The sequence below is a fragment of the Nannospalax galili genome, unplaced genomic scaffold (genome assembly GCF_000622305.1).
Source record: "Nannospalax galili isolate Female #2095 unplaced genomic scaffold, S.galili_v1.0 scaffold936, whole genome shotgun sequence".
Taxonomy (NCBI): Eukaryota; Metazoa; Chordata; class Mammalia; order Rodentia; family Spalacidae; genus Nannospalax; species Nannospalax galili.
The window spans coordinates 1,427,701-1,440,304 of NW_008337142.1; the positions used below are offsets into that span (position 1 = coordinate 1,427,701).

At 38.5% G+C, this 12,604-nt stretch overlaps 1 protein-coding gene across 1 annotated transcript; it reads right to left on the reverse strand.

Annotated features, from left to right (window-relative positions):
• Nucleotides 1-6,029: 6,029 nt before the first annotated feature.
• LOC103733405 (olfactory receptor 5B2-like) lies at nt 6,030-6,974 on the reverse strand. The gene has a single exon (XM_008832212.2). The coding sequence runs from the start codon at nt 6,969-6,971 to the stop codon at nt 6,030-6,032; it is 942 nt and encodes a 313-aa protein (XP_008830434.1). The 5' UTR covers nt 6,972-6,974.
• Nucleotides 6,975-12,604: the final 5,630 nt, after the last annotated feature.

Sequence of the window (12,604 nt, forward strand, 5' to 3'; positions counted from 1 at the left end):
GCCTTAACTGCATGATGGGGGAGGAACTAAGGACTAAGAATAGGGACAAGGCTCTGTTAGCAAGCCCAATAAATACTTTTGTTACCTAAACTAGAGTTTGGAGGAATATTTCTCAGTTTGTGGTAAGTATGGTGGGAGCCTGGAAGCCATGTGGAGGCCTCCTAGCAGTAAGTTCAACTTACATCATCCAATTGACTTTCTTGCTTGAAATTCTCATAACATAATGCTCTCCGTTTTAATCCATGTTCTTGCAGATTTCACTATTTTTGTGAATGAGTAGTTTTCCATGCTGTACATGTACCACATTTCTTTGTCAATTCATCAGGTGATGAAACATGGGTGGTCACATGCTTCTTTTGAATATTTTTTGCATTTTCTTTGAGTTTGGATTCAATTATGGGGTTATTGGCTCATAAAGTAGTTCATTTAATTTTTGAGGCATCTCCATATAGTTTTCCACAAATGTAATCAAGATTTCTCTTTTCTTCATATTCTTGCCAGCACTATTTATGCTGTCACTATATGAAGCTGTTTTTATTGGTGTGAGATAGCTCAGATTGGTTTTGTTTTTAATTTTTCTGATGATTAGTGATATTGAGCATCTCTTCACATACTAAGTGGCCATTCAAACTATATTTACTTTTATTATTCATTTTACTTGTGTTATTTTATCACATTTTCTTTTTGAAGTTTCTTTTATATCCTACCTATCAACTCCTGTTCAAATTTATAGTTTTTAAACATTCTAATGCTGTGGTTCTCATTTCAATATGTTAATTATTTTCCTTACTGTGCTGAAGTTTTTTAATTTCATGTAATCACATTTATTGCGTTTTGCCCCTGTCTTCTGTGACTTGGTCACCATTAGCTGGCTGGATGTCTTCATTCTCCATCCAAAAGAAATTTGCAAAAAGACAAAGAACAGTTTCCTTGATGATATAGTTTCTTGAATGTTAGGAGTTCATCAGCTAGACTACCAAAACTAGAGGCTTGTACTGTCTGTGTACCCTATGACTTTGACACATCCTCTGCCCAAGGATGACAGCTCTAGGTGCCCTGGTTGTAGGTAAGCCTGGGCTTTGATTGTTGGTGGCCACATACTCTGTGATCTGTGCCTCATAGCTCCTTGCCAGCATTGTCAGCAGCAGATGGCTAGTATTTGGTCTCTCAAGCCCGAGTGTTGGATCTCTCAGTTATGAAGCAGCCCATGTTACAGCTCTCGGGAGATGACTATTGGCTCATTTAGCACTTTAGGTTTAGCAGCATGCTGGAACTCTCTTTTCTTTCCATTTTCCTCTATTTTCTCGACCACTATTGCCTATTAAAGGAACTCACTGAGTCCACTTAGTAATTCTTCTATGTGCATGCACGTGGGACTAGCTAATAGAACATGGGTAGCCTCCCAGGAACAACATTCCTGAAGAAATGGGCAGGAGGCCCCAATCTTAGCTGAGGAACCATTGGAAGCTGGTCATTGCTGCGTGAGGGAGAGTTGATCTTCTTCAAATGAGTGACACTCAGTAGGATGACCAGGCTTCAGTGGATGAACTCACACCTAGGGGCATCTGGGTACAGAAATCAGACTCAATATGCCTTAACTTTTATGAGGGAATGTGTGCAATCCTGTGGGCAAACTAGATTAAGGTGCAAATTTAAGAGGGATCTGATTTTGATTATGATCAATTGCAAAAATTCAATAGAAATATCAATTGAAAAAATAAGTCTTTCTGTTTATATATTGAGATAGAGAGGGAGAGTCTGTGCACACGTATATGTGTAAAGGCACTTATGTGCTGAAACACATATGTGGAATTCAGAGAATAACCTTGAGTATTAGTGTTTATCTTTTACCATGATTGATACACGATCCTTGATGTTTGCTGCTGTGTATCCAGGGTATCTGGCCTGGGAACTTCCGGGGATTCTCGTCTCCACTTCCTATCTCACTGTAGGAATGATGGGAATTCAGAGGGTTTATTTGGATTCTGCTGATCTAAGCTGTGGCCCTTCTCATGGCACAGCAAGTGCTTTACACCTTGAGCAACGTCCATAGCCTTCAATTTCTTTTTACTGATGCTAAATCTTTTCAATGATTTCACTTTTCTTAGACCCAACTTTTCATACACTTTTCTGGTTGCACTATAAGTTTTTTCAGATCTTTCTGCTCTTCTTTGTAAGTCTTACTGAAAACTAGGCTAACAGCAGGTATTGGAATCTGTGTCACAGCCTAAATACTTTGCTGCCTTGGAATTTCCTCACCCAGGTCTATTGGTCTTTAAGCTTAGCCTCCTACAAAGTCTCAGGAAATGGACAGAAAATAGATATGCTCCTTCTCAGACTATAATATAAAAGGTTATAAGTTCTATTCCTAGTAGCCTCCTCATTTCCACTGGAAGTCTCTTAAACATAGCCTTTATTGTCCACCATTCTAACAGCATTTTGGTTTTCTGAGCTACTACCACAATTGTCCCCCAAACTCTGCTTACAATTTTCTAGCCCTTTCCTCAGTTGCATCTCCAAACTTTTCTAAACTCTTATGTAAGTCAATTCTAAGGGCTTCTGAGTAATGTTGTCAGGAATAGTCACAGCAGTGAATGGCCCTTCTTGTTGGTGACCATTTTCTATGTTAATCAATTTCCTTTCTCTATGATAAAATACCTAAAATAGAAAGAACTTAAAGAAAGGAAATATTTAGTTGGCTCATGGTTATTGGTTACAGTCCAGGATTAGCCACTGTTTCTGGGCCCATGAGGGATCAGAACACCATGGTGGAAGGAGTGGTGGAGCCAAACTGGTCACACTGAAGAAGCAACAGGCTTTGGGGATCAAAAGTAAAAGCACGAGCATTGTGCTTTATATCACTGTATGGATGTAAAATATTTCTTCTGAAAAGTTTTGTCATGCTTATAGTCTACATGGGAATTTAGAATCATCTCAGCAAATTGTGAAATTTGTGTTTATGCTGCAATTTCTCAATATAATGTAACTCTAAATAATTTCATATTTAATGCTTCCTTGTGAATTTTGAAATCACACTTTCATAGGATATGTTCCTTGCCACTTAATCATCCAAAACTTCCTAATAAAGTTATGAGGGGCAGTTAAATGAGCTACCTGGATGTTACATCCAAAAATTCTTTTCTCTAAAACTGAGGAAATTGAGAATTCACTGAGAATGCATAAAAATGTTTCTATAAAGTAGAAAGCTGGCCATATCTCTTGAAATGCACTAAATATTATACTGATCATGAGTGAATATCCCAACCAAGGATCAAAATGTTCAATATTGTCAACATTGGGAATAACTAAATTAAAGCTCAATTATTTCATTAAGTCAATGAACAAATATTTTATTGAGAGTCAACTAAGAAATATATCTACTTTAGGTACAATTAATTGTGTGAATTCACTGCTCTTGTAGAATATATGTTCTATTGGGAGGATAAATAAAAACAAACAGGCACATCTTTAGTAGGTAAGAGGTGACAAGCAGTGTGAAGGACACAGGTGAGGGTAAGCTGTGTGTGGAAAGTGGATACATAAATGTGGACAAAGTGGACTCCATGACAGGGTAGCAAGATATGCAAGTGCAGGGAAACATTCTTCTCAGGAACAGCAAATGAAAATGTCCTGTGGCATGAGCATGGTTGATGTGCAAAGAATTCAAAGAGCTAAAAGAATGGGAACTGAGTGGGGAAGGTAATGAAAATATGAATGACAAATATGAAAAATTTCACAGAACTTTCAAAGGAAACTGTGTGTTATCTTTTCTTAGTTTGATGTATATGACATTTGGAGTGTTTACTAATATACAAATATATTACAATATTTTAATTATTAATCCACTTTCTTGTACTTTAAAAAAATCTTTTGAAATTCAAGTATGAATATTTTGGTTAGTTGTAAAAAGTGACTTAATTCAACAGACATATTAATTCCTAAGAAATGCCAGAATTCTTAATCTCTCTGTAAATTGTGCAAATGAAGAACATTTAATTATCTGTAGTGTTTCTACTCAAATAAAACCCATACTAACACAGTGAGAAATAAGCGACTCAAATTTTTATAAGCCAAATGAGATACTGTTGCGTGTTCTCCTAAGGTGCAGAATCAATAATATACAAAGATATAGACTCCTGGAGGATACTGATTGTGAGCACAGAGCCATATGCTGTGGATACTGTGAGACACTGGGATATACTCCATACACTGTCAGCAAGCTCAAGAACAAAAGCTAGTAATGAATTCCTCAAAGTTCAAATGCCTGAGGAAAGGGAACTGACTGGTTTAAGTTCTGAAATCCAACGTCAAAAGTTAGGACCAGTTCAGCTGATTGTTTGTGGGATGGGAGAATGAAATGAGTGAGAGCCACTCCTTTTAAATATAGTGCTTGAATGTCTTGTAAGAGAAATAAGACAAGAAAAGGAAATCAAAGAGTACTAATTGAAAAAGAAGTCAAATTATCACTATTTGGAGATGATATTATACATAAGATCCCAAAATGTCTACCAAAAAACTTATAGAAATGCTTAATGCTTTCAGTAAAGTGGCAGGTTACAAAATCAACTTTAAAAATCAGTAGCCTTTCCATATATCAATAAAAAGCAATAAAAAAAGCATTCAAGGAAACTGTCCCATGCAGAATAACCTGAGAAAAATAAAATACTTAGGAACAAGTCTAGCCAAAGACACTAAAGATTTCTACAATGAAAAATTTAAGTCTTTAAATAAATAGACAGAGGAAGGCATCAGGAGATGGAAGGACCTACTATGCTCATGGATTGGTATCATTAATATTGTGAAAATGACTATCTTACCAAAACCAATATATAGATTCAATATAATGTCAATTAAAACTACATGACGTTCTTCACACAGCTAAAAAAAATCCTAAATTCATATAGAATCACAAAAGACCCCAGATATTCAAAGCAATCTGGGCATGAAGAGCAATGCTGGGGCAGCAGTAGGGGGAATCACCATGCTATATTCCAGATTATATTACATAGCTGTAGCCATAAAAACAGCATGGTACTGGCACAAAAATAGACACATAGATCAATGGAACACAATAGAAGACTCTAACATGACTGTATGCAATTTCAGCCACCTGATATTAGACAAAGGTGCTAAGAGCACCGATGGAGGAATAAAAGCATTTTCAATAAATGGTGTTGGCAAAATTGGGTCTTTAACCTGTAGAAGAATGAAATTGTTCCCTTATCTTTCACTCTGTACAAAAAGCTACAAATGGACCAAAATCCTCAATATATAACCGGAAACTCTGAAACTGCTAGAAGAAAACAGGCAATAAAGCACAAGATACATGTGTAAGAGAGGACTTTCTAAATCAGACACCAGTTGCTCAGGCATTAGGTTCAACAATCAAGTGGGACTTTATTAAACTACAAAGCTTCTGTGCAATAAAAGAAACAAGCAAGGAAGTAAGGAATAAACCTACTGAAAATGAGCAGGTTTTTCCTTAGCTGAGCTCTCAGTGGTTGAGATGATGTACTCTTTCATATAAGAGGGAATATCATGTTTTCCAAGTCAGCTGCTTCAATGTTAAAGGTTTAGGCTGGTTAGGAAATGTGCTGACAGTCAAATAAAGACAAAAAACTAACTACCACAAGCAACCACAATACATTCAGCTTCATCAGAGTTGACACATCCATGTGCCTAAGATATCATAGATGCTCTCACATATCCCTTCTGTTCCTGGGGTAAATTTTGACATCATTTATGCATATTTAAACTGATGTATAATAGGAAAAAATTTGTGAAATCAGCGATGTATCAGTATCCTTAGTGATGATTTTAAAAGCATTACTCCAAAACATCTAAACTATTCTTATACGTGTATTTTCTGTAGAAAATATTTTATTTTTCCATGAAATACAGCTTTGAATATGTAAGGATATCATTTCACTAGGTTTATTTTTAGTGTAGACATGACCTTTAACTCAGCACAGGAAATCTGAGTGGAATGAATCTAGGAACTGTGTATCCCACACCTTTAAATAAAAATCCTAAAAATCATGCCTCCAACAAAAGAATGCACTCGTTACCTTTAAGAATGCACTCTTGACTTCTGTGTCCCTCAGGCTGTAGACCAGAGGATTCAGCATGGGAATGACCATGGTGTAGAACACAGATGCTATTTTGTCTGTGTTCATAGAGTGACTGGAGCTGGGCTTTAAGTACATGAAGCTGAAATTTCCATAGAAGATGGAGACTGCAGTGAAGTGGGAGGCACAGGTGGACACAGCCTTGCGATGGCCTGCGGCTGAGTGCATCTTTAGGATGGTGACAAAAATGAACATGTAAGAAGTCCCGATAACCATGACAGAAAAAATGATATTTAAACTCTCAACACAAAGAAGAACCAGTTCACTAATCTCACTGTCAAAGCAAGCAAGAACCGTGAGTGCTGGAACATCACAGAAAAAGTGGTGGACCATGTTGGACTTACAGAAAGTGAGACTGAATATGTCCCCAACGTGAATGCAGGCATTCAGGAAACCTATGACATATGGGCCAATGACCAGCAATGCACAGACACCTGTAGTCATGGTGGTGGCATAGTGCAGGGGCTTGCACACTGCTGCATAGTGATAATAAGCCATGGAGGCCAACAGGTAATTTTCTACAGTAGCAAAGGTTCCAAAAAAGAACATCTGAGCAGCACAGTCATTGTAGGAAATAACTGTATCACCTGTGAGGAGTCTAACCATGACTGTGGGAGTGACAGCTGAGGAGTAACAAAAGTCCACCAGAGAAAGGTTACCTAGGAAACAGTACATGGGAGTGTGGAGCTGAGAGTCCATGCAAATCAGCAGGATCATGCCCAGGTTCCCCCAAAGAGTGATGGTGTAGATGAGGAGGAAGGTGATAAAGAGGGGAGCCTGCAGGTCTGGGTCATCAGTGATTCCCAGCAGGATGAACTGTGTCACTTCTGTCCCGTTATTCATTAGTGATATCTGATAATCTCTAGATGTTCTATATCAATGGGAAATGAGGAATAGATTTATTTGAAAATTGAAATTACAAAATATAATCTTCTTTTAGTATAGTGCCATTCTGTACATCTATGTTCTACCAAAGAAGCATGGACTTCAATTATATGGAGTGCTTCAATCACATACACTATGATATATAAATGTATTCTGAATATGATAAAATCATCCCCAAAGTCATCAAAGCATCATGTCTTATTGTTTGTTCATATATGGGGACAGAAGCAACACCTATTAATAAGCTTCTATGACAGACACACCGACATTTACAAATTTCTCATACTCACATTTGTTGGATCATTATTTGAGAACAATCTTGAAAACTCCTTTGTATTTTCAAGGATCTCATAGTAAATATATATATATATATAAACACACGTATGTATCTACATATCTATATATTCCACTGCTTTTGCATGAATTACACTTCCTCTTAAATGTTTATGGAATATAGAAACATCAGTTTTCAGAATGGAAAGAACATTTAGCATACAGCAGTAATTCCAAAGTATAAAATCTTTCATGAAAAGCTGCAAATATCGTTTCAGAGGAACACCCACTCTGGCTCTGCTCAGAAGGTCCTAGCCATTGTTAGGAAAAGAAAAATGGATATGATGTTATTAACAGGGATCCTACATAAAAATCCACCATTCACTTTTTGTGCTCACACAAGAGGCACTTCTTTCTGATTTATAAAATAAACATAATAAAATCACATCTCTTACATAATTCCCTGATCATGTCTATAAATGACAAATTAGAGAGTCTACAGTGTATCTCACAAAGAAGTGGTCATTTAAAAGTCATTGAATGTGATTTTATCTTTGAATATTTTCCCCGTTTTTGGTGAAAACTCACAGTGAATCTTTAGGTCAGTGTGATTACTCTTTAAATGAATACATGACATTCAACAGGCATAGCACACAGTCCTTTCTAAAATGAGATGCTATTGAGTCAGGTTGGTATTCTTGAGGCTGAGGTTTGGAGTCAATTATGCAGTCTTGGAGATCTCTGGAGAGGTCTCCTGTGAGAGTATCTGAAGCTCCTCATCAGCCCTTCTTAGAAAAGATGCAATTAATTTGTATGTAGGGATCAAGTTGGTTAGTACTTTATATAAATTTATTTTAAGGGAAAAATATAAAACACAGAAATCATGCATATTACCATAGTGTGGTACCATCAAAAGTTTCCGTATATGTATGCATTTTTCAATGTCAAAAATCATGTTAATAATGTCTATCTTACCTGGCATGATGGTGCATGCTTTTAGTCCCTGCACTCAGGAGACAGAGGCAGGTGGATCTCTGTGAGTTCAAGTTCAGCCTGGTCTGCATAGTGAGTTCCAGGCAAGCTGGGGCCACAGGGAAACCCTGTCTCAAAAAAAGCGGGGGCCCAAGGAAAACCCTGTCACAAAAAAAAAAAAAAAAAAAAACCCTTTAAACCTGGTGGTATGTACCTTTAATCTCAGCACAAGGAAAGCAGAGCCAGGAGTATTCCTGGGGCTTCTGGTCAGCTAGTCTAATAGAAGTGATGAGATCTAGACTTGCTGAGAGACTATCTTAAAAGATAAAGATGGAGTTGCAACGATGGAAGACATTTGATACTGACCTATTGCTTCTACATTTGTACACCCACATATATGCATACATGTATGACATATTCACATACATACACCACCTACATTCTCAAAAGATTTAAATATGTGTCATTTAGTAATGTAATGCCAAATTCCCTCCTGGGATATCCAAATGAGCTCCCTCGGCTCCCAATCCCATGTTGTCTTTAAGCCCAACTGACAAAAACTGACACAATACATTCTCTTCAGGTTTTTGTTCAATTTATGATGTTGGGAAGAGAGTTACTTAGAAAGGCATGTACCTGTGGGCTTTTTCCCCTACATCTCAGCTGACCCTTTTCAGATCTGCCCTTGCTCAAGCACTGGCTAAAAATAGTAACTTCTTGCTGTTCCCTGGCTTCCTCAGGGTCTGTCCTTTGACCCTACCCCTCATGAAATTGAAGATGACTGGATGGGAGGGATGAATGTCTCTCCCTCTGTCTATGGGGTCTCTTGGGGTTCAGTGTTAGTTCTCTTGGAGGACATGTTTATCTAACAAGTAATCATCCAATTGCCTTTCTAGTGTGAAAGTCTTCTCATAATATAATGCTCTACATTTAAATCCATGTTTTGGCATACATCAGGACTTCAATATTTTTGTGGATGAGTAGTAAGTATTCCATTTGCACATGTACCACATTTTTGGCAATTCATTGGTTGATGAAACACGGGTGGATACATGCTTCTTTGACATATTGTTTACATTTTCCTTGAATTTGTATTCACTTAGGGGATTATTGTCTCATAAGATAGTTCTTTTAATTTTTGAGGCATCTCCGTACAGTTTTCCATAAAACTAAGCAAGATTTCTCTTTTCTCCATATCCTTGCCAGTACTACTTATCCTGTCATTATATGAAGCTGTTTTTATTGGTGTAAGATGCTATCTCAGGTTGGTTTAAATTTTAACTTTTCTGATGATTAGTGATATTGAGCTTCTTTTCATATACTAAGTGGCCATTAAAAAATTATTTAGGTCTATTACTCGTTTTATTTGTGTTATTTTTTTCACATTTGGTTTTTGAAGTTTCTTTTATCTCCTACCTATCAACTTGTGTTCTGTGGGCTGTCCTTTCAATATGCTGATAATTCTCTTTGCTATACTGATGCTTTTAGTTTCATGTAATCACATTTGTCTGATTTCGCTTTTGTCTTCTGTGAATTGGTCACTCTTAGCTGACTGAATGTCTTTTTCTCTATCCAAATGGATGCAAATAGGCAAAGGACAGCTTCCTTGATGTTGGCGGTTCTGAGCTCTTCAATGTCAGGGGTGCATCAGCTAGACTTACAGAACTAGAGGCTTTTACTGTGCTTCCTGTGTCTTAGACACAGCTTGAAGCTCCAGAGGCCAAAACACAATAGCTCTAGGTACCCAGGTCATAGGTAAGCCTGGCCTTTGATTATTGGTGGCTGCACCCCCTGTGACCTGTGCCTCATAGCTCCTTGCCGGCATTGTCAGCAGCAGATGGCCAGTGTTTGGACTCTCAAGCCCTTATTTTGTGAGGTGCTTCACCAGAAAGTCAACTCAAAGTTTTGCCTAATGAAAGTCTTTTACTAGCTGACCAATGACTACACAATGGTGTCAGAATCCAAGTGCAGCCCTGAGCTGTCTCTAGGGTAAGCTTTTATACAGAAAAACCATAACCAGGGATGAAAAGTTTAAGTTTCCAAGCTCACAGGTGGAAAGGCCCCTTAACAATTTATAGTCTCTTAAGCAACAATTACTATTTTGCAGAAGAAAGCCAAGCATTACCTACAGAAGCCATAGATCTGCAGTTAACAAATGCACACAGGAACATGCTGACCTGTTCCCAAGACAAATGGGGTCCTGCTGTTGTATATTCCCATACCCTGGGCCAACTGCCTGATAATTTCAAAGGCTAGAATCAGCATAAACTTCAACATGGTGTAGCTATGGTCAAGAAGGTGCCATATCATATTCCCCACTGGTCCTATGGACAAGAGTCAAATTCTGGACTCATCTAGGGGATTATATTGTCCTCTTGGGACCATGATTTTTAAACTACATTAACCCATTGTAGTTTGTTAGGCTGCTGATCAGGCAAGGCCCAATTATCAGAGCCAGGAGTAGGCATACTAGGGGCTCAGTAAAAGCTGTTAGCAGGGTAGTGAGCTATAGAGACCAGGAAAATAAAGACTGATATCAGTTGTTAGACAAGTGCTAAGCTCTCCCTGGTAATTTTAGGCTGATTTGCATAGAAGCAGCAGGTTTGTCTTACTGTCATACAAAGTTTTCCTTGTTTTATAAAGTCTCTGATTTTGTAACACCATTTCTGTTAGAGTCTACCTGACTTTATACCTGAGGGACAATGTGGACATGTATGCAGAGGCCCCCCTCCTCCTGGACCCTTAAACTGGTTAGAGGATGTACATTTAGGCCTGTTTCAGGGATTTGGATTGGAATAACTGGGACTATTTTTTGTAAGTCATAGCTGCAAGGAATTTCCCATCCCCAGTTTTCCTGAGAAGTTCTCCTGGGGAGGAAAAGAAGCCAAACCACAAATGTAACAATTAGGAAATTCCTGTCAGTCTTATCATTAAAGGGTTGGAGGTCTGAGTGACAGTCTTTTATTCATTGTCTTTTGTCCATAATGAGATCTCAGCCAGTTCCACTGTTGTAAGCATAATAAGAATCACAGGATATGAGCCCTTCCAGAATGGTTCTAGAGTCTGGGATGGGACTCTTCTGACCCATACCAAGTCACTGGGCTGGAAATTGTAGACTAGTTCTGGGACAGACTGGAGACCAGATCCTCAGACCATCTGGTGGATGGGCCTCTGGGCCTATTGTGGGACCTGTAATGACTTGAGAAGGGAATGATTAGTAATTTCATAAGGGGTGAATCTTTCCAGGTATGGAGCACACCTAGCTCTGAAGAGGGCAAAGGAAGTTGGCCCAACTTTTGCCTGTTTCTATAACCCATTTGTTTAGTGTTTCTTTTAAGGTCCTGTTTATTCTTTTTAGTTGTCTTGAACTCTGTGGTTATAGGCACTGTGTAAATTTTTATTGATATTTAGTGCCTTTGCCAAATTTTTGAGAGATTTTGGCCATGAAGGCTAGGCCATTGTTGCACCCCAAAGTGAGGGGAAATACAATCCTAGGAACTAATTCTTGGATAAGTTTCTTTGTCACTGTGGAGGCTGTCTCAGTCTGGGTGGGGTAAGCTTCCATTCATCCAGAAAATATGTTTATAAAGACCAAAAAAATCTTATAACTAAAATTAGTTTAATTTCAATAAACTGCAATTCCAAGTTTCCTGGGGGTGGTGTCATTGGTGAATATTCCCTCTGGCACATTTTTAAAGCTTACCTGGGCATAGGCAGGATACCTAATGTTTTGAGTGATGTTGTCTAGCTAGGGAAATGTTGTCCATGGTTCTTTCTCTGCTGTGTAGGTAGGCTTGTGGGGCAGGATTGGTTCTGGCAATATGATCAGGAACTGGAGGGGCCCACTGGTTATAGGGTCACCTCCCAAGTGGCCAGATCTGCTGTACCTTTTCCTTGTGCCTCAGGGGAGTCTTTTCAGAAGGAGCCCTCTCCAGTGATACAGTGCCCCATCCATATGAGCAATGGTAAAGGCATACCAAATGTTGGTATACACAGTGATGGCTTTCCTTCACCCATTGGACTGCAGCCCTAGCATACCTGATGTCATTTTGGATGAAGATGCTTCCATCCATATACAGTACCTCATTTGCCTCTGGCAGTGGGACATCAGTCAAATCCAGTCTGGTAGATTAGATCAGGTCAGTCTCCTGGGTGCAGTCATGTAGGGGTCCCTCTGGATCCTCATTTGGCAGCAGGCTTTCTGGGTTAAGGATTAAGGTCCTGTAAAATCTTATACATGGTTGATCTAGAAGGAGTGCCTGCTAATAAGTCACTGGGGCATTTGACATTCATCACTCTGGAGTTCTCCTCAGGAGCACTTCAACTGAGTGAGGTGTGGTTAAGAG